This window comes from Heptranchias perlo, chromosome 31, assembly GCF_035084215.1.
Source record: "Heptranchias perlo isolate sHepPer1 chromosome 31, sHepPer1.hap1, whole genome shotgun sequence".
NCBI lineage: Eukaryota > Metazoa > Chordata > Chondrichthyes > Hexanchiformes > Hexanchidae > Heptranchias > Heptranchias perlo.
The window spans coordinates 6,987,992-7,013,404 of record NC_090355.1 but is presented as its reverse complement, the minus strand read 5'-3'; the positions used below and the strand labels follow the sequence as shown (position 1 = coordinate 7,013,404).

At 43.5% G+C, this 25,413-nt stretch overlaps 1 protein-coding gene across 1 annotated transcript in view; it reads right to left on the bottom strand.

Annotated features, from left to right (window-relative positions):
- LOC137300489 (uncharacterized) overlaps positions 1 to 25,413 on the bottom strand; it is an 85,814-nt gene that overhangs the window by 25,724 nt on the left and 34,677 nt on the right. The window contains exons 2-4 of the mRNA XM_067969565.1: positions 14,811 to 14,997; positions 13,203 to 13,434; positions 1,266 to 1,360 (exon numbers count right to left, since the gene is read on the bottom strand). Of these exons, the coding sequence (XP_067825666.1) occupies positions 1,266 to 1,360; positions 13,203 to 13,434; positions 14,811 to 14,997 (514 nt within the window). The remainder of the gene's footprint in view (positions 1 to 1,265; positions 1,361 to 13,202; positions 13,435 to 14,810; positions 14,998 to 25,413) is intronic.

The following is a 25,413-nucleotide window of genomic DNA, read 5'->3' as shown; positions in this document are numbered from 1 at the left end:
ATCCCTCCTTTTGCCAGTCTGAGTGGCTATCCTTAACTCCTACTCTCTGTTTTCTACGTTGTAGACAACTTGCTATCCATTCTGCTACCTGTCCCCTGTCTCCACATGTTCTGACTTTAGTCATGAGTCTACTATCTTAGGCCATGATCTAATTGAATGGCAGAACAGGCTCGAGGGGCTGAATGCTCTACCCCTGCTACTATGTTCCAGCCATTTGCTGGCAGGAAGAGCTGTTGGCAGATCTTCTGCCTGTCCCCTCATGTCAAGGGGGAAGAGTCTAGGGGAGTTCCCAGGCCAACGTGAGAATTCTGCCCATTTCCGTCCTTATAAAGCTTCAGCAGAACTCGTGCTAGTTGAGACAGGGGATTGATTGCTTTAATAAAAACACTAACACTGAAACCACTTTCGTTCATTGACTGTGAACTTTTTATTTTAAGTATCAAAAATGCCATAGCTTTAAAGGATGAGCCAGTGGGTGGGGGTACACTGAACTTCTGGCATTATCTGTCGAACTTAACTATTGCTTGACTCCCTCAAGCCTATCGATTGGTGTCTAACAGCACGTATGGTAAAGAGAACAGAAAACTTAGTCACAAAATATCACCAATAAAACAATGTTCAGCAGGTTCGATAACTCCCCCTCTCCCGCCACTAGGATGGGTTTGCTACATTCATATTTGGCCACTTCAGATACAGATTTTAATTTTCAAAAATCCACACAAGGTTGAAAAAGATATTGTAGCCTAGTCCACCGAGCAGCAATTGTTCTTTTTTCAGTTGTGTATGTAAGCGCATTAATACTGGGTCTACCTCGCGTCCCTCAGGAACAATACTGACTGAACTGACCAGTAACAAAGCGTTATGCAAGTTAACCTGTATACAGGTTTCAAGCTCCACACTCCATGTCAACTTCAAATGGAGTAAGTTTTCCTTTTTTGGTCTCACTGACCTCAAACTGGGAGTTGTTCGTGAAATGGACGGCTACAGTGAATGTAGACTTGGCTAAGTGTTCAAAGAACAAATGGACAGATTCCTGCCTCAACGGATGGGCATGCAGGCTTGGCGCCATGGCAGGAGACAAATCCAAATAGTCCGAAAGAGTCCAGTATGTGAACCGAAACGAGTGGGGTGACCTGGGTGGGTGGAAAAGCCACTTCTCGTTCTTATCAATTTTTCAAATGAACAAAAAACATCTCAAAACTACTTTTCATCAGTTGGTGTATGCCCGCTTGGTCTCATTATAAGCTAAGACTGCACCGACTCACCATGTTTGGAGCCTCCTCCATGTCCAGTATCTGCTTGTGACCAATGTCCAAGTCACAGAGGCGACCGAGTGCAAACGCAGCACTCATTCCACAGCCTGCAGCAGGAAATAAGAGAGAGTTACGTGCAACAGGGCTAATCAGAGATGATGCCTTCCTCTGAATTTTTTTCTCTTTTCTCGTTCAATTTGTGCTCATCAAGATGAAGAGTGTGAGTGCTTAGAATTGGAACTGCTGCCCATTCCAGCTACTCAACGGTAGCGTCAAGGTCAAACAAGTCACGTCTAGCACATAATGGATGCAATTCAACGAATTGAAAGGATCTTCTAGTGTACAATCCCTCCCTCTCTCTGACTTTCTTGTGTCTCTCTTTAATCTACACAGATACGGTCAGTGCTCCCCTGAACCTTCCTCTCTTGTTTCTCTAAATATGCCGTCCTCCATGACCTTCTTCTCGCTGCTTTCTCAATATGTTGAAATGTAGACTCACCGCACTGTTTCCTACTTTGCCTCATTCGTTCCCAGGACCCAGCACTGTGGAACACCTTGCACTCCTCAGTCTTCCAAACGTACAAGCTTCTAAGACCCAAGTTCAGTTGCATCTAATCAGTACTTATTGATTTACTTTGTCTTCTCTCCGACACTCCTCAATTTCCTAGCACTTTTGGACAATGGCCCTTTACTTTGGTTTTTAGAACAATGACTAACTCCTGTTGGGGATATAAGGGCTGAGACGTGGATTTAAGGGGGACTTCTGTCCCTTTAAAAGGATCACATGCTCTAATAAGCCGAGTGCATTTTTGTAACCAGACGATAAATTAATAATCAATTAACGGGTCACTTTGAACTCTGAATGCATTGCACAAGAACCCTTTCAATATCACTTCCCAACAGATAGTCTTTGACAGATCTTAATCCCCACCCCTGCAGCACGCACTCCTGTTCTAGTTGATGGAATGGCGGAGGAATGTACCAACAGGTTGAACATGCTGTTAATTGCACTGTTTGTTCATTTATCTGAAGTTTGCCACTTCCCGTGTCTACAGTGTAAGTAACAGCTTTAATAAAAGTGCACAATAAATATCTGTATTTGCACGGTTACAGCTGACGGCTAAGGAGAAGGATTACTTCAGAGCAACTTATTGTTCCTTAACTTTCTGTTTAATATTAATAACTATAACTAATGCTCCCTGCTCTCCTTTGATTTTCTCCTAGAGTTGTTTGACTGAGTTTGAACAGGACCAGTGATTACACGTCCTCTTGCCATATTCATTCTCAGTTAAAGGAAAAGGTGATTCTGAGGTCAAGTATGCATATGACGATGATGAACACGTTCTATTTATTGACTCATCAAACTTTTGATAATAGAATGTTTAGTGTCCGGTTGCCAAGCAGGTTTCGACAGACATGGTTAGACGAGGAACATGGGCCTAGAATTTGCGGAAAAAACAATGGTGTGAGCGATGCACGCCGTTATTAATGTACAAATTGGCCAGCAATGTGCGGCGAGGAAGAGATACCCCTTGAATTGCAAATCGTCACAAGTTGCTGGCCGACTTGCACCGCTCCATCGCTATCTTCGCAAAAACGACATCTCGCCCTTAACCTCCTGTGAGTTTCATGAAGTTGCTGCATTTGCACATTAATTGCCCATTAAACTCGCCACAGAAAGTTAAGTCTAGTAGTTAATAGCGTAAGTACCCTTTTAACGACATGATAATTGTTAATGAATGTCAATCAACCTCTCTTGCCCAGAAAGTGAACAATTATAAGTGGGGAGACTCATTCCTTCAGGTTGTGAATTGTTGGAGATTTTAAAGATGTCAAATTTTAAATTTTTTTTCTTACTTTTCCTTTCTGCCTCTTTTTACTCTTTCTCGTAATCCAATCTTTCTTTCCCTCTCTTTATTTCTCTTTCTGTACCTGATTTGACATTGAATTCACCCACTCTAATTCACTCTCCTTCTCAGTCCTTCCTCTGTTTATTTCTCAATCCTTTAATCAAATTGTGTAAGGAGATACACTATTTGTCCTGTTGTTCACCAAGGTCCCAGATGCCCTGTTAATAGCTGTGTTTTAATCAGGCGTTTCCTTCCACTTTAAGATAAGCATCCCCCTATTGAGATTCTAGGAACATAGGAACAGGAATATGCCATTCAAATCCTCGAGCCTTTTCCGCCATTCAATTAGATCATGGCTGATCTGTATCTCAACTCCATTTACCTGTCTTGGTTCCACATCCCTTAATATCCTTACTTAACAAAAAACTATCAATTCTCCTATGCTATATACCAACGCCTGTCCAGGAGGGACAAAAGACCACATGCCACTATGAGTCTGGCAACGTTGCTCCATATCTGACTACTGGAAGGTGTGCATGTGACAGCCCAAGAAGATTTAGCCACCTGTTTTTCTCTCCACCTGATCCCCGCTTGCTTAATGTCCCACATAAGATCAGGAACTCACCATGTGGAGATTGTGAATCCATAATCTGTCATGCGGCCTGCTGCCTGTATCCCTGCATTGTTTCATAATACACAAACTACACCTTCCATTGGCAACAACCGTGTCTGCAGCGTTGCTATGGAAGCGCAAACAAACCACACCACAATAATACAAACTTTGTGACCCAGATTGGTGTTGTTGAAATCCAGCATCCGTCTGAATCAGAAAGATAACCCAGAGGTTTTCTTCACGTTTCTATGGAATGGGTCCTCTCAAAAAACCTGGAGGTAGACAATGTCGGCCTATTATTTGTCCACCTTGCAAATCATGATGCAGATAATGGAAACACCAGGATTGTTGGTAGGTTTGTGTTGCAGTTTTGGCAACTGGTTCTCGAGCTGACGTTTTGGCTCAAGCCGTCTTTTATTTCAGCATGGCGTTCTCCCAACAGGACATTGTGACCTGAACAGGCTCCCCACGTCCCTGGGTTGTGTTAACCTCCCGTGTTGGTCAATGATTTAAATAATCTTTGCAGAGTGAAATATTTAATACCAAGGACAAGAGCTGAAGTATATCTGCATCGGTGTTACTATAAACTCCGAAGCAAGCCCCAGTATAAAATGCGCCATAAGTTGAATGCCTTCACAGGGGGTATTAGTGGGGAGGAAATGTGAGAGGAGCCAATATTATTTCAATTACAATGTTGATGGGAGGAAAGAAAATGCAGGGCTTCCATGAAATGTGAGAGACTTGGCACTCCTGCTCTGCCCATTCCATTCAAGGCATCAAAACAGAATGTCTCAAAAGGAAAAGGAATGTTAAGAGCACCAAGATCTGTATGAAGAGGGTACACTTCTCAACTCAATCAGAGTGAAGTGAGCCCCGGCATCTTAAATTCAGAAGAAAGCAGCTCCCAGATAAATGGTGAAAGGAAGTAGCATCTGCTGGAGGAGGGAACACCCGCCAGAAATTCCACAGAACAGATTAAAGTAAAATACCGTGGAGTAATTCGAGGCTTAGTCTCATCTGAGGTTCCATACAGTAGCTTCGAAGTATTCAAGAGACAATCTGGTGGTTTATATTATCTGCATTCCTTGATGTAATTGACTTTATCACTCCCAGGTATTCTTTGTTCTATTTGTGTGTGTCGTCTGTGGATCAGTGGGTAGCACTCTTACCTCTGAGTCAGAAGGTTGTGTGTTCACAATCCTACTCCAGAGACCTGAGCACAATAATCCAGCTGACACTCCAGTGCATTACTGAGGGAGTGCTGCTCTGTCGGAGGTGCCGTCTTTCGGATGAGATGTTAAAACCGAGGCCCTGTCTGCCTTCTCAGGTGGACATAAACGATCCCATGGTACTATTTCGAAGAAGAGCAGGGGAAATTCTCTCTGGTGCCCCTCAACCAACGCTGCTAAAACAAATTATCTGGTCATTGTCACATTGCTGTTTGTGGTTTGTTGTGTGCAAATTCTTACATTACAACAGTGACTACGCTGCAAAAGTTCTTAATTGGCTGTAAAGTGCTTTGGGATGTTGTGAAAGGTGTTATATAAATGCAAGTCTTTCTTATATACAATTGATCTGAATGCTTTAATTAGATTCCAGCCTCCAACACTCCTGGTATCCATTATTCTATATAGATAAACAATCCAAACTCAATTAGGTTCCAGCCTGTAACTCAATCCTGGGTATTCATTATTCTCTATATAAACCATCCAAACCACTCAATTAGATGCCAGTCCGTAACTCACTCTCGGGTATCCATTATTCTATATATAAAAGTTGTCTGAACCCCTTGTGACAGATGGGAGATGTGTCCTGTTTCAGGTGGAGAGGATCGCTACATTATACATTTTTTTATATAGGAAGTTGCTGATTGGAAAATTGTCTTCAGAAAAAACACATGGTTCTTCCCTGCTTATGGTGATTACTTGAATTACTCGAAAGCTTGTGAATTTAAAATAAAATTGCTGGACTATAACTTGGTGTTGTAAAATTGTTTACAATTGATTACTTGAAGGCAGTCCCCCATCTCCAGGCTGTCAACTGCCTAGACGTACGGCTTATGGCATTTGCAATTGAAGGGCCGTTACTTGTAATGTCTGTTACAAAGGTGGGGGGGGGGGCCCTGTCTACCAGACTCAGAGTTCTGCTTTGCCCAGGAGGTGGGTGAGTTTCCTGAGTCAGGTATCCCAGAGGCCTACCCCGAAATCGTTGAAGCCTGACTTGACTGAAGCATCAGCAGAGAGTTGATTCACCATAAGTCAATTTTATTAGTTGTCAACGTTATCTGTCCGTTTTCTTTTACCAGCCAAGATGAAAGGACTGAGCGATATAACTGAGGCTAGTTCTGTAGCATTCCAGTTCCTTTCTTACTAAACTGCTATATGGGCTACTGGGAATCCTTTCTTTCTCACATAAAAGCTGATCATCAGAAACACATATTCCAAGTTACGTAAGTTATAGCAGAGCATTGCTATTGCGCAGTAGAGCAAGCAGTTTGGGACTTGTATTGTTTTGAAACAAATACTATAAGTCAGTATTTCAATTTAGCTGAATGCACTGTTTTTTCTTACTTCTGTTTATTACTTTGTAATAAGTGTCATTCATAGCTTTCAGCCTGAGACACACGGTCTGTCAGCATGGTGTTTGCTGTCGCTTACAATCATAGAATTGTTACAGCACAGAAGGAGGCCATTCGGCCCATTGAGCCTGTGCCGGCTCTTTGTAAGAGCAATCCAGTTAGTCCCATTCCCCCGCTCTTCCCCGTAGCCCTGCAAATTTTTTCCCTTCAAGTATTTATCCCGTTCCTTTTTGAAAGTCACAATTGAATCCGTTTCCACCGCCCTTTCAGGCAGTGCATTCCAATCATAATCACTCGCTGGTAAAAAAATGTTTTTCCTCATGTCGCCTTTGGTTCTTTTGCCAATCACCTTAAATCTGTGTCTTCTGGTTCTCAACCCTTCGGCCAATGGGAACAGTTTCTTTTTATTTACTTTATCTAAACTCTTCATGATTTTGAACACTTCTATTAAATCTCCTCTCAATCTTCTCTGCTCTAAGGAGAACAACCCCAGCTTCTCCAGTCTATCCACGTAACTGAACCATTCTAGTAAATCTTTTCTGCACCCTCTCTAAGGCCTTCACATCCATCCTAAAGTGCGGTGCCCAGAATTGGACACAATACTCCTGTTGTGCCCGAACCAGTGTTTTATAAAGGTTCATCATAACTTCCTTGCTTTCATACTCTATACCCCTATTTATAAAGCCCAGGATCCCATATGCTATTTTAATCACTTTCTCAACCTGTCCTTCAAAGGTTTGTGCACGTATACCCCCAGGTCTCTCTGGTCCTGCACCCCCTTTAGAATTGTACTATTTAATTTATATTGCCTCTCCTCGTTCTTCCTGTCAAAATGTATCACTTCGCACTTCTCTGCATTAAATTTCATCTGCCATATGTCCACCCATTCCACCAGCCTGTCCATGTCCTCTTGAAGTCTATCACTATCCTCCTCACTGTTTACTACACTTCCAAGTTTTGAGTTATCTGCAAATTTTGAAATTGTGCCCTGTACACACAAGTCCAAGTCATTAATATATATCAAAAAAAGCAGTGGTCCCAGTACCGACCCCTGGGGAACACCACTGTATACCTTCCTCCAGTCCGATAAACAACCGTTCACCACTACTTTCTGTTTCCTGTCACTTAGCCAATTTCGTATCCATGCTGCCACTGCCCCTTTTATTCCATGGGCTTCAATTTTGCTGACAAGTCTATTATGTAGCACTTTATCAAACGCCTTTTGAAAGTCCATATACACAACATCAACCACATTGCCTTCATCAGCCCTCTCTGTTACCTCATCAAAAAACTCAATCAAATTAGTTAAACACGATTTACCTTTAACAAATCTGTGCTGGCTTTCCTTTATTAATCTACACTTGTCCAAGTGACTATCAATTTTGTCCCGGATTATCGTTGCTAAAAGTTTCCCCACCACCGAGGTTAAACTGACTGGCCTGTAGTTGCTGGGTTTATCCTTACACCCTTTTTTGAACAAGGGTGTAACATTTGCAATGCTCCAGTCCTCTGGCACCACCCTCATATCTAAGGACGATTGGAAGATTATGGCCAACACCTCTGCAATTTCCACTCTTACTTCCCTCAGCAATCTAGGATGCATCCCATCCAGACCGGGTGACTTATCTACTTTAAGAACAGCCAGCCTTTCTAGTACCTCCTCTTTATCAATTTTTAGCCCAACTATCTCAACTATCTCCTCTTTTACTGTGACTTTGGCAGTATCTTCTTCCTTGGTAAAGACTCTTGGAAAGATCAGAGGTGTCCCATATTGTTCCCAGTAATTAGTTCAATGATAAAAGAGTTCATTGATAACTCTCTATCCTCCAATTCCAGTTACTTCATGCTTAAAGTCGAGTTTCAGTTCAGAAGACAGCAAGTGAACTTTTTGCATTGGGCTTGAGCAAAAATTATTCAAGAGCTCTAATCATGACACCCCCTCAATTAGATGCAGCCTGTAAGTGTCTCCCTAGTAGACAATACTCTTGGGAGTATATTTGCAAGGCATGTCCCAGTGCAAAACTTTGCTTGACAGGTGTGTAGATCAGAGAATTGGAAGTGGAGTGCCATGAATCAGGCATGCTGAGCTCAACACCCAATTCTCCAATCCTGCCTGGAACAGAACCTAGGAAAATTTATAATAAGCTATCGGAAACTCTCGAGTTGATTCCCGGAAATTCTTGAGTTGTAATTCACTCCCAGATATCTGTTCTATTTTTAATAAAAGATAGAACTTGGATTTATATAGTGTCTTTCACAACCTCAGGACGCCCCAAAGCGCTTTACAGCCAATGAGTTACTTTTTTGATGTGTAGACACTGTTGTAATGTAGGAATGCACAATATGGGAGTTTCTTATCAATTCATTCGCTGTCCGTTACAAAACATTGGGTGACCTCTCAGCGTTCGCCACTCCTGGTGAGTGTCATGTTCAGCGTAATATGTAATTACACAAGTATCCAGCAGAGGGAGTCATGTTTCGGATGTAATGTTTTTATTCATTTGTTAAGTGCTTGGCTGAGATGTGGAAGATCAACAAGTCGGAAGATGGTTGTTGAGATAGGATAGAAGAAGAATAAAAAGCCATCTTGTAAAAGAAAGAACTTATCTTTAAATCTCTCTCCCACAGACACAAAACAGTATGATTTTTTGGAACTGTTTATTTATTAAAGCAAAACAAAAATGAACACAGTGAAGCCAACAAAAGCAGAACCGGTCCAAAACTGGGTAAATCATTAGTAGAACTTAAGTGAAAGCATTTACGTGCAGCTTTGGTCTAGGTGACAGATCAAGGAGTATAAGGTAGATCTTTGGAACCACGAATACCCAGTAAGTATTGGAGGATGCCAACTATCCAACTGAAACCAGAGCAATCAGGATTGAAGTTAATGGGAAGTCAACTCCCAGGGTCAAATGGGAGAATGGGAAATTAGACTGAACACCCGCAAATAACAAAGAGAGGTGGAATCCTGAAGGGATTACCCCTCTGAAACACCTTGGGAGGTTTTTCTATGTTAAAGGCAAGTTGTTATTAATTGCCATTTAATATATTTGAAGGGAAAACTGCAGCTGCCCAGAGAACGCTGCTTAAGCACCGCCCGCAAACATCAACTGACGAGGAATATTGTCAGCAGGAGAGGGAAGAAAGAATAAACGGTGCAAACTCTTCAAGGTCCCCCACAGGTAAAGCCCAAGGAAGGCAGCTGTCCATTTTGACAAAGTCTGAGCTCTCTAGATTCAGGTCTTGACTCATGGTTTATGAGCATGTGTGCTACAGTCAAGGATTGGGGTCACGAGGAGCTGCAGCTTGAAGTCCTCGGTTTAAGTAAGACTCTTCAGTCAAGAGTCTGCAGCCAGTTGCTTCCCTCACTTCCAGAAAGGACAGAGTTTAAGCCTTCGATGATGTTAATCCGTGACAGGACGACAAAGCGGCAGCTACATAAAAGTAAAATAAATTTGTATTGTTGCTTATCCCCAACAAGATTCTAACTAGTTGGAGACTGTAAGTGTGGACCTTCTGGAATTTGAACTACTGTGTGTTTTTGATACCAGAAGGAGGGTATAAATGGACAACACTGCTCAACGTGTATTATTTTTATAGTTTCTGACGATTTGATTCCTGTGTCTTGACCAAAAAAGAGATTTAGCCCAACGATAAAGTGCATCCATCACGTTTGAAACTTGTATTATGTATGTTGAATGTACCAGTTGGAAGCAATGGGCAGTGCCAATAATGGGTCAGTGTGACAATTTCCACAAAGGTATCTATAAGCAATGTATTCAATAGGTGACAAGGTTCTATTTTCTTTCAGTTTTTTTTTTCTGAGACCAAAGTCAGTTCATTCCCAAAAAAGTTTCAAACCCAACAACTTGCAGTTGAGACTCCTGAGGCCACCGGGGAACACGCAGGTGTCGCCGCACGAAAAAAAAGGAACATAATTCCTGTCTACAATGTCAAGAGATTGAGACCAAACCCTTCCCCAGCTCATTCAACCTACCGAACAAAATGCACTCTCACTTCTACACTTTCAGGATTTGATGCATCCTGGTAACAGTGTGAAGGAAAAAACGGAGAGAATACTGAACATCTGCTGACTACATATCCAGAGATCCCATCCAAAATCTATCAGCAGAGATTGGCCACCCTTGAACAGAGATCCAGTCACATTATACCTCCCTACTTCACACCAACTTCAGTCACTGCTCTAGTAGATTACAAAGTAAAAACAAAAACAAAAAATAATTGATGTGGCAACTTTCTTATTTGCATATAATCAATTTGTTTTTTTACAATTACACCTCTGAAGCACCTTGGGAGGTTTTTCTACGTTAAAGGCAAGTTGTTATTAATTTCCATTTAATATGTTTGTAGAAGCTATAAGATAAATTTTACAAACGCACACTCCCAGTGCTAATGCTGACCTGTCGGGAGCACACATCAGGAATTTTCCATCCACTAATAGACGGAAAATGTGGATTTGTAAAATGTATCTGGTATCATGATAATGAATCCTTCAAAGTAAACGTCATGCATTAGTCACCTCTTCCCCGTGGCCTCTGTCAAGTGAGAAAAATTATACACAATGGAAAGCAAAACTGTCCCGCAGTACAACTTATAAGAGATATAAAAGGCAGGAATCTCATCTTGCAGTTCAGATGACAAGCTATGAGCCTTATCAGCTTCGCTCTTGCTATTTATGATGTCACTTAAACTCCCTAATAAGATCATTGCCTCCCTTCTAACCACTCCCCAGTGATCCGCTATTCGATACACCAACCAGCAGAATGCCACAATTAAACTGCAGTTTTGTAATCTGACCTGGGTATCTATTATTCCTCACAGTTGACAGCCACCTGCCAGCCAATGCCAAGTTGCGGTGATGCAGAAAATGGTGGCATGTGTTTTATCTCTGGATGTTAGGTTCACCATTCTATAAATTGTCTAGAAAAAAAACACCTCATCAACAATCCCCTGTCTCAATGCGCCCGTCACCATTTCAGCCATCAGGCTCGTTAATATGAACATACGAAAATGGCAGAGAGGAAAAGACAGCATCGAGCCTGGCCTACATGACCATGGTTACACTGGGCATCATGATCTCCAATACCCCCCCACCCACCAGCATCCATGTGATCTCCTGGCAGAGGCAAGATATCTTTGTACCTACACTGGTAGAGGAAGATTGGGAGGGAGGAACGGAAAGTGAAAGTTTCCACAGCCACTTGGATTATTGCACATTGCACTGTGTGAAATTCCTCTTTTTACTAAATTTACCAATGCTGCTGTTTAAGATATTGTACAAGGAACTTCATATAAATGCAGTGAGCCTCCGTATGCTAATATGTTCAGAGTGTCACTTGAGAGGCCAATTCATTTTCTCCTGTTTTTATTCCTCCTCCATTTTTCATTGTTCCTTTTATCTTTCCAGGTGCCACATACCTTCTCTAGTTTGAGGATGTGCTGAAGCCCTGCTCCCTGAACCCATCAATGCTGCTGTCAAATCAGCTGTTGGAAAGTGTTTTATCATAACGCGAGGCAACGTTTCCTCCAATTTTCCCTCCCTCTGTAGCAGAGTTGGCATTGGGAACTCAATACGCGGAGCTTTGCAGCAAAAAGGAAGCGTTTTCTGTCTCTAATGTATACGGCGATGGCTTCTTTCTATTTGTCACAGTACACGTTGGATTAAAACCCAGGCACACTCACAGAAAATGACCTAGCTTGTTTTGACGCTGGAACATACGACTGGCCAAGTGTCCAAATGAGAGGCTAAGGAATATATGCTTGATTAGCAATTCTATTTGCTTTTATGTGATACATTTAAACTTCCTTTCCCCCCATCATTTTTTAAAAGTATTTTTCAGCCTATCTTAATCAAATTTAAAAGTCCATCTGAAGCCATCAAAGAAATAGATGGGCCAGAGAGACTTCGTAGACTAGCAGAAAAAAAACCGGCCAAGGTTGATATTTATATTACAGTTTAGCACAGTAGACATGACTGTTGATTATTTTCTACCAACTCAAGCAGAGATGGTTAACATAAAACCTACACTAAGTCATTGTTATTGTTCACTTATCCATTTAATAAACCTGTTGGCATTTATAGCCCAAGCCACATTTTAATGAAGTGTTCATTCTGTCGTCTTCCAAAGTTAATGAAGCTCACGAGAGGTCACGTAATATACCCAGTGAGCCAAAGTACACTAAACAAGGGGTTTATGTTCAATCTCAGGGCTTGAGAGAAATGACCTAGATATAGGTAAAGGCCCACTCCAGGCCTTAGGGAGCAAGGGTTCACTTACAAGGGTGGTCTGAGATGCTGAACCTTAGAAAAATAATCTAGAGTAAAAGCCCAAAAATGTAACTCCCGCTTCTAACCATTCTGTTTGTACCTCTCCTTTATGTGTATTCAGTTTTCTTCTCTTTACGTTTATGCAATACGCCTGAACAATGAGGCAACTTTTGCACAGGCCTCGGTCAATGCCATTCAAGTAAGCTGCTAGAGGTGTTGAGAAACAGCCTGGGTGACTTACCTTCTGCCAACTGGGGGAGGGGGACTGTTATCTCATGCAAAATGTTTACCCGATGACTACAATTGGAAACTTGTTATGGTCGGAGCTGAGGGTACAAGACCATAGCCCATTACTGTGCAGGGTGCATAGAATTTCACAGCACAGAAACAGGCCATTTGGCCCAACAGGTCTATGCCTGTGTTTATGCTCCACACGAGCGTATGGATGGCTTGGGGTATCCTGCACCACATGTTATCCACTACACCACCAACAGGGAAATTTCCAGGCTTTTAAAAAAGTAATTTTGTTCGTAGGGTGTCCCAATCTGAATATCCATGTGCTTCTGTGTTCATGGTATGTGGCAAGGGATACAACACGGAGAAGAGGAATGCTGCTTACCCGTCTCGTCCACGCCCAGAGATGCGATCAGCTTGCCAAGCGTGTGCCGGGAGTTAGGTTGCTCCAAGAGCTTCCTGCAGCCAGACTCGCAGATGGCGACCCTCGCCAGTACCAGTGCGGCATTGCTGGCTGTCCACTCATTTACACTGTCCAGCAGAGCAGTCACATTGCCCACTATCTCCTCAATGTGAGAGTCATTCAGTAACCACTGTCGGCCTTCACCGGTCTCGGCCTGAAACAAAAAAGAACAAGGCACGTATACAAAAAGCACTTGAAGTGTTGGCTTCTCTTTGAGATAAAGAGTATTTGATAGTTATTAAAGCCCTGACGTGAGCTGTGGTATGGGTGTTGGGATTTGGGTCCATGCAAGTGATTCCCACAAAAGCAGTGTTTCCACAATCCCACTGGTTAGACCCCATCTGGAGTAACGTGTTCAGTTCTGGGCGCCATACCTCAGAGGCCTTGGAGGGGGTGCAGCGCAGATTCACTGGATTGATACCGGGGCTAAAAGGGTTAAATTAAGAGGACAGGTTGCATAGACTAGGCTTGTATTCCCTTGACTATAGAAGATTAAGGGGTGATCTAATTGAGGTGCTTAAGATGAATAAAGGATTTGAAAGAATAGATAGAAAGAAACTATTTCCTCTAGTGGGGGAGTCCAGAATAAGGGGGAATAACCTTAAAATTAGAGCTAGGCCATTCAGGGGTGATGTCAGGAAGCACGTCTTCACACAAAGGGTAGTGGAAATCTGGAATTCTCTCGCCCAAAGCGCTGCTGAGGCTGGGGGTCAGTTGAAAATTTCAAAACTGAGATTGATAGATTTTTGTTAGGCAAGGGTATTAAGGGTTACGGAACCAAGGTGGGTTAATGGAGTTTAAGATACAGATCAGCCATGATCTAACTGAATGGCGGAACAGGCTCGAGGGGCTGAATGGCCTACTCCGGTTCCTATGTTCCTGTCCCAACAGAAGGAGGAGGAGCCAGTTACAGGCAGGCTCCTAGCCCAGCACTAAGGCAAACAATCCCAATCCATGCATGGTGCATGGCGCAGGTGAGCCTGAAGAGGGTAAGGAGAGATACGTTTGAAAAAGAAACTAAAAGACAAGGGAGGTGCCTTTTTCAGTAAGTACAAATTAAAAAAACACTGGTTATACATTGAGGAACTGATCATACTGCACAAGTTCATGTGGAGAGGTGATCTGAGGAAGGATTTTGTGCAAAGGCTTTCTTTTGAAACTGATGGTTCTGCCGATTAGTTCAGTAATTACTGATCGTGCCATTTGGGTTCTGCTGTGTGTATGTGGATGTTCAAACTCATTTACAAATGTCTCAAAATGTTCAGTGAGAGCTTTTTCTTGTGTTATGAAGCAGACGAGAAGTTGTAAAGATAGACTGTCATTTGGAGCAGCACATCATAATTCCAAAATAAACATTAAAATTCCATTCAATTTATCACACGTTGATAACAGTGTTCCTTAATCTCTTACATTTTCCTCGGATTTGTTTTAATGTAAGTTATGCCTATGTTGAATCGATGTAAAAGTCACACTGGTGACCCTTAGGCTGGACACTCCTGCCCAACGCCCACAGCTGATGAAAATTCTTACCATTGTGCTGAGTGTCCCAGCTGCATTCATCACTGCTTCAGCATCTGTCCACTTTAACATGGAATTCAGGTTGCCAAGGAGATTGTCAGATTCCAAAAGCTGGGTCCGTGCCATTGTCACCAAACGCTGTGCTCCAAGCTCGTTTTCAGCAATTGTGCCCAGTATGTACGCTACATTACTGCAGAGGCTGCAAATTAGGACAGTGCAAATGATTAATACAGCAACTGTTGTTAACCAATAATGCACAGGGCCCATCATTAAGTACATCAGATATGTACCAATGTAAAGCTTTTTTAAAAATTCATTCATGGGATGTGTGCGTCGCTGGCAAGGCCGGCATTTATTGCCCATCCCTAATCGCCCTTGAGAAGGTGGTGGTGAGCCGCCTTCTTGAACCGTTGCAGTCCGTGTGGTGAAGGTTCTCCCACAGTGCTGTAAGGAAGGGAGTTCCAGGATTTTGACACAGCGACAAAGGAACGGCGATATATTTCCAAGTCGGGATGGTGTGTGACTTGGAGGGGAACGTGCAGGTGGTGTTGTTCCCATATGCCTGCTGTCCTTGTCCTTCTAGATGGTAGAGGTCACAGGTTTGGGAGGAGCTGTCGAAGAAGCCTTGGCGAGTTGCTGCAGTGCATCCTGTGGATGGTACACACTGCAGCCACTGTGCGCCAGTGGTGAAGGGAGTGAATGTTTAGGGTGGTGGATGGGGTCGAGCTTCTTGAGTGTTGTTGGAGCTGCACTCATCCAGGCAAGTGGAGAGTATTCCATCACACTCCTGACTTGTGCCTTGTTGATGGTGGAAAGGCTTTGGGGAGTCAGGAGGTGAGTCACTCGCCGCAGAATACCCAGCCTCTGACCTGCTCTCGTAGCCACAGTATTTATATGGCTGGTCCAGTTAAGTTTCTGGTCAATGGTGACCCCCAGGATGTTGATGGTGGGGGATTCGGTGATGGTAATGCCGTTGAATGTCAAGGAGAGGTGGTTAGACTCTATCTTGTTGGAGATGGTCATTGCCTGGCACTTGTCTGGCACGAATGTTACTTGCCACTTATCAGCCCAAGCCTGGATGTTGTCCAGGTCTTGCTGCATACGGGCACGGACTGCTTCATTATCTGAGGGGTTGCGAATGGAACTGAACACTGTGCAATCATCAGCGAACATCCCCATTTCTGACCTTATAACGGAGGGAAGGTCATTGATGAAGCAGCTGAAGATGGTTGGGCCTAGGACACTGCCCTGAGGAACTCCTGCAGCAATGTCCTGGGGCTGAGATGATTGGCCTCCAACAACCACTACCATCTTCCTTTGTGCTAGGTATGACTCCAGCCACTGGAGAGTTTTCCCCCTGATTCCCATTGACTTCAATTTTACTAGGGCTCCTTGGTGCCACATTCGGTCAAATGCTGCCTTGATGTCAAGGGCAGTCACTCTCACCTCACCTCTGGAATTCAGCTCTTTTGTCCATGTTTGGACCAAGGCTGTAATGAGGTCTGGAGCTGAGTGGTCCTGGTGGAACCCAAACTGAGCATCGGTGAGCAGGTTATTGGTAAGTAAGTGCCGCTTGATAGCACTGTCGACGACACCTTCCATCACTTTGCTGATGATTGAGTGTAGACTGAAGGGGTGGTAATTGGCTGGATTGGATTTGTCCTGCTTTTTGTGGACAGGACATACCTGGGCAATTTTCCACTTTGTTGGGTAATTGCCAGCTAAGGTGTTTGAGCACAATTCTGGGAACATTAAAAATGGTAGTTCCACACCATCATGATTTATATATATTCAAGTATCATTCACTCAGATACCCTGGTGTTGTCCACACTGCATCTCCAGCCCATACTGTGCACCATAGGTGCTTAATTCCTCCAGCATCATGTTCACCGCCCCCCCACCCCAACCTTCCCACATTACTTTAACCGGACACTGACTTCTCGAAAAGCATTTAGCTACTTTTTCTTGCTTTGGCGATGTAGGGGTACCATATGTTACACTTGTCACGATGATGAAGATGTGACAGTGACAAAACCCCAACCTGCTTCATATTATAAATATCTTTTTCATGTGGAATTTCAGATGAACCAAAATACTGTGGTGTTTTGTGATTTTAATTCTCCTGAAAAGAACTGTCTTGTCTTTTCCTCAAATCTGTCTAGGGATAGCTACAGCTGTTCATTGCCTATACTTCCCAGTTCATTGGATCAGCAATTCTCTCCTGCATTTGAGAACATAGGTTGGGCGTTAAAAGCAATCAAAACCCATCAAATGCTCAAAGTCTGTAGGCCACACTTTATCCACCGAGAAAAGTAAAGTTGATTAATAACATGTTTACATGCTGTGTGTGGGAGGACTGTTTTGGTCTGGAGTATCCCAGTAGAGTAGTCCAATTGCGGCTGGACTTCCCCTATTCTGCAGTAACCTTGTTTCCACCACTTGTTTCCATGTCACAGCAGTTAGCTGGGACTCCATAACATAAGGACATAAGAAATAGGAGCAGGAGTAGGCCGTCGGGCCCCTCGAGCCTGCTCCACCATTCAACAAGATCATGGTTGATCTTCTACCCCATGGAATGAAAAACCGACCACGTTTCGTTCATCAAAAGGATTAAGTCTCCCGATGTTATTATTTTCAAGGGAGTTTCAGAGTATTGTATAAGTCAGGTATTGTATTCGCTTCAAGATTAATTTCTAAATCTTGCAACTAAATTTGGCTATTAGTTTTAGCATGAATGATATGATCTGACATCTTGTGTTTTTTTCAGAGTGGACAGGAGTCCATAGTGGGTAGGCCATGGAAGCTTCAAAGTAACATATCAAGGTGAAAGGGTAACTATTAATCCTGTAGCAGTCTCCCTACGTTTTCAGTTTGCAGAGAGATAACTGGAAGAATTCGAACAGAGGGGCATGGTCAAATGACATGACAATGTATTTTAATGGGATCTGCATCAATTTTATTACTCTATACATTTTGGAACAGAAAGAGGTCTGCCCCCTGCCTTGCTTTGCAAAGACATTGCCCCTTTAAAAAAAAACTTTCTAATTAAAATCACCACCATCACACATGCACATACGCAGCAACATTAAAGATAATGTGGAGGAAAGGACACTATGATCCGCTCCAAGTATGCAGAACATGAATGGCTGGGTTATTGGAGTTGTCCTGCTAAGGGGATCTGATAATAACTGGAACTAACTCATGCTGGATTACTTCAATCGCCCCACCTTCATGCTCATGTTCAAATCCCTCCATGACCTCGCCCCTCCCTATCTCTGTAACGACCTCGAGACCTACAACCCTCCGAGAACCCTACGTTCTTCCGATGCCGGCCTTTCGTGCATCCCTGACTCTCTTCGCCCACCACTGACGGCCATGCCTTCAACCTTCCATGCCCTAAGCTCTGGATTTTTCTCCCTAAACCTCTCCACCTCTCTGTCCTTTAACAGGCTCGTTAAAACCTACCTCTTTGACCAAGCTTTTGGCAACCTGTCCTAATATCTCCTTCTTCGGCTCAGTGTAAATTTTTTTGTCTGATTACGCCCCTGTGAAGCTTTGGGACATTTTACTACTTTAAAGGCGCTATATAAATGCAGTTGTTGTTATTGGGCCATTTCACGGAGTCTAAATGATAGGTGCCAATCTATAAAACTCAGCAAAACAGACCAACAGCTGAATAGCCCCCCTAAAAGCAGACAACCCAAAAAAAAAACAAAGTACAACTGACAAATAGTCCTTAATAAAGGTCTACGACCAAGGCCACTGCTTCAAGATGACTGAATAAGTTTACTTCCTTTTTCAGGATTTTTATTGGTGTTTCGGGATCAAATTCTGCAATTGTTTGTTGTTCTGTGAAAACTAAAACTCAATGGTCTCACATTTAATATATAAAAAGAATTATTTACAGTAGTTCACTGGGACAAGAACTGGTCATCAGCTATAACCAACATTCCATCAGTTGTACTATATGAAAAAAATTAAGTACAATAAAGTGTAGTTTTCACTGTTGTGGATTTAGAAATTTTTGAAGAAGGGATGAGTTCTGCAGGTGCAAAATTTATTTTCTCCGGGTCTGTAGGCTGCCCCAGGAAATTTGTGCATGTTTTTGGGTACATTTTCCAGCGTTTGAAGTGTGCTGTGATTATTTACCTTGCCTGTTTTATCCTGTTCTTCCGCTGTGCTTTCTCCTTCCACTCCCCCCACCCCCATACAAATGTCTGACTGTTTTTGTCCTGCTGTTGAAATTCAGCTCAGTCATATAACTTTACCACTTTCCGGTCCTGTGTTAATGTTCTCCCATTCTTACAACCGTGAGCATCTCCATGGGGCTTGAACTGGTTAAATTAGAAAACTCAATAAAATCCAAAATGGGTGTGTTGAGGTAAGGCAAATAAACATGCAAAATAAAAAGTGCTGCATTGCGTTGAGAAAAATGCTGTTGAAAATAAAATTACCCTGTAACCATTAAGCTAATCTGCGGCTTTATCAAGTTTAGAACCAAATAACCCAGGAGGGTGTTTGTATTGTTATTAAAATTTTAGTGAGGACGACAGCCACATTTGTTAAGCTTTCACCTTTAAAATAAAACCGTCACTTTTATTTTCAGCACTGAATCGCTCCAATTTCAAACTCATTTTTTCTTTTCTGTGCAACTTAAAGTAATTTTCGGCACACTGTTCCCTGCTTCTCCTGTTAAATCACTGCACACGCACACCGCCTAAATACCTATTCACAAAAACATTTTGTTTGAAGTGGAAGAATACATGCTGGCATTGTAATCTACTGCCATGTAGATACTGGAAAAGATACATTCCCAGTTCAATATAGACCGTACATCATATCATAGAATCATACAGCACAGAAGGAGGCCATTCGGCCCATCGTTCCTGTGCTGGCTCTTTGAAAGAGCTATCCAATTAGTCCCATTCCCCTGCTCTTTCCCCATAGCCCTGCAAATTTTTCCTTTTCAAGTATTTATCCAATTCCCTTTTGAAAGTTATTATTCAATCTGCTTCCACCACCCTTTCAGGCCGTGCATTCGAGATCATTACAACTCGCTGCATAAAAAAATTCTCCTCATCTCGCCTCTGGTTCTTTTGCCAATTATCTTAATTCTGTGTCCTCTGCTTACTAACCCACTCACCAGCTGAACAGTTTCTCTATACTTACTCTAGCAAAACATCTCATAATTTTGAACACCTCAATTAAATCTCCCCTTAACCTTCTCTGCTCTCAGGAGAACAATCCCAGCTTCTCCAGTCTCTCCACATAACTGAAGCCCCTCATCCCTGGTACCATTCTAGTAAATCTCCTCTACACACTCTCCAAGGTCTTGACATCCTTCCTAAAGTGTAGTGCCCAAAATTGGACACAAAGGGGGGAGTTTTAACCCCCAAGAACGGGGGGGTTGGAGACGGGTGCGAGGTAAAAATTTAAAATTTCTCAAATCCGACCCCAACCCGCCCACTTATGGTTTTAACGGAGGCGGGCTGGGGGGGGGCGGGCAGCCAATCCGCTCTCAGGAGGTGGGTAAGTCAGTGAAATCTTTTAAGGAGGCTGCTACCTCCATTTTACCTACATTTTCATTTTTAAACTCATGGAGGCCAGGTTTCCCGGGCTAGCGGAATCCTGGCAGGTATAAGGAGGAGAGAAGGGCCGGATCCATGAGGTAGGTGCCTTTACAGCACTGACTGTGGGCCAGGACGACCTGGAGTGCTTCCCCCAGCCACCCTCTTTACACCCCACAATCGAACCCCCCAATCACCGACTGCCGATGTGATCTGTGACTCTACCCCCTCCCCCTCCCAACGATGTCCACTCCCCCCCCCGCCCCCCCCCCCACCGCGATCGGACCTCACCTCCATCCCACCCCGACTCTGACTTACCTTCCATCCACGGCCTGGCTGCTTTACCACCCGACAGGCAGCCAAGCCAGCCTGTCAATCAAGCTGGCTGACGGGTGGGATACCTTTTGAAAAATTTGGAAACAGGTCCTACCGTTAAATTCGGTCGGACCTACGGGAAACCCTTACTCTGGGTTTCCCATCCACAAACCCCCCCCCACCCAACTCTCTTCCCCGCTCCAAGTGAATATCGGGGCCAATACCTCAGCTGAGGCCCAACCAGTGATTTATAAAGGTTTAGTATAACTTGCTTGCTTTTGTACTCTATGCCTCTATTTATAAAGCATTTATAAAGGCCACTTGATTGGCACCCCATCCACCACCCTAAATATTCACTCCCTTCACCACCGGCGCACTGTGGCTGCAGTGTGTACCATCCACAGGATGCACTGCAGCAACTCGCCAAGGCTTCTTCGACAGCACCTCCCAAACCCACAACCTCTACCATCTAGAAGGACAAGGGCAGCAGGCACATTGGAACAACACCACCTGCACGTTCCCCTCCAGGTCACACACCATCCCGACTTGGAAATATATCGCCGTTCCTTCATCGTCGCTGGGTCAAAATCCTGGAACTCCCTTCCTAACAGCACTGTGGGAGAACCTTCACCACACGGACTGCAGCGGTTCAAGAAGGCGGCTCACCACCACCTTCTCAGGGGCAATTAGGGATGGGCAATAAATGCCGGCCTCGCCAGCGACGCCCAAATCCCATGAAAGAATTAAAAAAGAAATAAAGCTAAGGCTCTCAAATGCTTTTTTAACAGCTTTATCAACTTGTCCTGCCACCTTCAAAGATTTGTGTACGTAAACCCCCAGGTCTCTCTGTTCTTGCACCCCCTTTAAAACCATTTCGTTTATATTGCCTCGTCTCATTCTTTGTCCCAAAATGCATCACTTCACATTTCTCTGTTTTAAATTTCATCTGCCATGTGTCTGCCCATTTCACCAGTCTGTCTGTGTCCTCCTGAAGTCTGTTACTACATTTACTACAATTCCAAGTTTTGTGTCATCTGCAAGCTTTTAAATGGTGCCCCTATACCCAAGTCCAGGTCATTAATATATAAAAATCAATATGGCAATAGTATATTTATGTTTTACACTTAGAAATTAATTGTCAAAATATGTTGGGAATGAAAATCATTGTCCCAAACACAGTTTTTACACAGACGGGCTTTTTATGAATTTGCTAATGATGATTTTTCTAAGATCCCTTTTCAAATCGTGAGTATAGTTAATAATATTTCCTGTTGGGGAAAAAAATCAAATACAAAGAAATGATAATAACACTTCGAACACTCGGGAAAATATAGCACTGAGTAAATGGAAAGAGCACTTGGTAAATAAATCCCAACTGTTAATAACAGGTGGCTGTTACAACAAACATCATTTTTCTATGGACCAGTGTTTATATTACTGTCCAGACTTTTTTTATTTACTGAATCATTCCACAAAAACTAAGTGGCATTTCATAGCATAGGTCAATAGAAAGATAATCAACCTACTGTAGATGGCTCATCAACCAGTATAGCCAACATGCATCATGCACTGTATGATACTCGGGAAGATTAGGAGAGTCGTACCCGCGACACAGCTCTACCCTGGGTCATGGGACCTTGCACGGTATATTCTGTGCATGCATGCGGACTCGAAGTCCTGAAAATCAACCAACATTAAAGGGGCCTCACGAACAAGCCTTTGGAAAAAATTATGCTCGCGAGCGAACGGAAACCACGCTGAACCCAGCCCGGTTTAAACTGCAACGGTTTGAGGAGGATTCTGACTGCATCGTGCAGACTCTCAACAAGGGGGCTGATGCAATGGTGCATTACGTCTCTGCACACACAGGGTCTGGATACACATCAAACTCAACGGACCCCTCCCCACCAGCTCCAAACTCCAAAGTTTAACAGAGCCAAACCTCCTTCAGGAGAGGCCTGATTTTATTTCAAAGTGAATCCCAATACCAGACAACTTCTAAGCAGATTAGAAACTCATGCAAATCATGACAATGCTGCGATGATTCCATTTTTAGAGCGGTTTTTAAAAAATTGAGGCAATCATTTCATCAACTTTAATTTAAATAACAACCAGTAACTATTTCTGGGGCGGAGGTGGTAAATGTGGCTCCAAAATGAGAGGCCTGTGATGAAAGTTCAGAACCAAGTCAATGATCTATAGCAGACTTCAAAATCCAACACCTGGGTCAATCAGATCTCCAGTACTCCAAGGTACTCTTGCTTATTGATCAGCCAGCCTGGCTCACTCACAAAACATTGGGGGATGGACCCACCACTAGGAGCTGGGATTCTTCCCATTTACCTCCAGATAGCCCTGTAAACCACTGCCCCAACAGGTAGGGTTGTCCTGGTGGGAAGCTGTGCCCAGTGCTAAAAGGCTCCAGCAATAAACCTTTGCACACTTGGAGGTGCCCAAGTGTTAGCTCTGTCAACCTGTGCCTGAGCTCTCGGAATTCAGATAAGTGGGATGTTCCTGCAGGGATAGGTGTCAGCCGTGGCTCATTGGTAGCACTCTCGCCCCAGAGTCAGAAGGCTGTGGGTTCACAGTCCTACTCCAGGGACTTGAGCACATAATCCAGGCTGACACTCCAGTGCAGTACTGAGTGAGCGCCGCACTGTCGGAGGCGCCGTCTTTCGGATGAGACATTAAACCGAGGCCTTTTGCCACCTCAGGTGGACGTAAAAGTTCCCATGGCAGCATTTCGAAGAGCAGGAGCGTTCTCCCCGGTGTCTTGGCCAATATTTATCCTTCAACCAACATCACTAAAAACAGATTATCTGGTCATTATCACATTGCTGAGTGTGGGATTTTGATGATTAACTGCCACGTTTCCTACCTTTCAACAGCAACTATACTTCAAAAGCACTTCATTGGCTGTGAAGCGCTTTGGAACATCCTAAGGTCATGAAATAAATGCAAGTCTTTTTTCTTTTCTTTTGTATCAGAGTGTGGGTTCCATACTGGGCAAACAGAAAGACTGAATATGGGTTTCTCAGCACCTTAACTTGGAGACTCAAATATGAAATGGGTTTCCATTGTACGTTAGACACCTGGCTGATCCAAAAAAAGGACTCCAAATAAACACCAGTATGAATTAAATAGGGTGGCACATGGCTTAGATATATAGTGGTAATTGTGAACAATGATTGGCTCAGTTGGATACAGCAGACAATCGCCCTGAAACCGAGCCCAGTAACCGTAAACCATCTTACAAGAGTCAACAGAGGTGCTGTGAATAGGTTTATTGATTCTGCATGAACAGAGAGTTTACAAACACATCGTAAGATCAGTTGAAGCTTTCTGTTGTTAAAGCCCTGTGTGTGTGTGCAGGAGAAGCAGGCAATACTTACATTATAAAAATATACTCCTCCTCCTTCTGCCCTCCCCCAATCATGGTATTGGGCGAAACATGGGGGAGCGGGGGGCGAGTCATTTTAACATTTTTGCCAGGCGATAGCGAATCGGCAGCCTGTTTTAGACCCCACCCCATTTTCTTTCCCATTGAAGTTAAAATTACCCCCATGATAAATCCCCCACCCGTTAGGATGCAATAGTCGTCTTAATCTGCTTCCCTCAGAATGCAGAGATGCCTCTACCTCCATGCAAGGAGATGATATCCTGGTACAGGTGAGAAGCTGATATCAGTACCAGATAGTACTGATTCTCACCAACTGGTATCCAGGGCTATTCTGTAGAATGCCCAGTGGAACTGCTTTCTGATGAGCATGATTAGTGCATCAACCCGTTGCACCGAGAGGGGAGGTTTCATCGGATGGAGAAACAAAACAAAAACAACTTGCATCGGCCAACAAGCAGGAGATCGTTTTACGTTTTTGTTCACACCTCAAATTCGGAGAGGTGGAGGAAGCCCTCTAATGTCCAAAGTGCCCGCTATCAACTTACCTTCTCCTTTACGGTGAGATTTTCCGATGGCAAAGTACAGAATGCTCACTCGGTATCGTGGTTCTTGGGCCTTTTCCGTTGCCACAGAACTTGTTCCTTTCATCGTTTGGATCTGGGTTTGAATCCAGCCCAGACAGGTGGGATTGAAAGTCTCCTCTACCCGATGATTGGCGAAACAAGGTTCGAGTTTTTACGTTTCAGCACTGCTAACTAGTGGGTTTAATTCCCTCTGTGTATTATTTTTACCACCCTAGTTAACACGTTCACCTTGAATTCCTGTCTGCACTGTTTTCAATGCCATCATTAATCTGTTTAAAACAAACAGTGAGCGAGCTCTCTGAGGGATGCCACAGAGTTTGCTGGGCTGGAAAATGGAAACATCAGAGATGCAGTTAGGGTTGCCAACCCTCCAGGATTGGTCTGGAGACTCCAGGAATTGAAGATTAATCTTCAGGACACTGTTGTGAGCAACTCTGGGGAAAAATCAATGGGGCATTAAAAAAATTGTGTGTTTTTTTCCCATTTTCTTTGAACATTTCTGTTTATTAGTTATTAAAATATTGGAGATGAGGACTATCTGGCAGCCAAGAATCATCCAATTGGGTAACGAAGAGTCTTTTTGCTTTCCAATTGGTGCAGAAAGGCGGTGAGCCGTTTTGGGCAACCGATGGCGGGAGTATGGGGGTGGGGCAGTTGGTGGTAGGAGGTCATGTGATTAAACCTCCAGGAATACATTCAACCAGAGTTGGCAACCCTAGATGCAGTAGGAGGTGCTTTTTTTTTGAGGG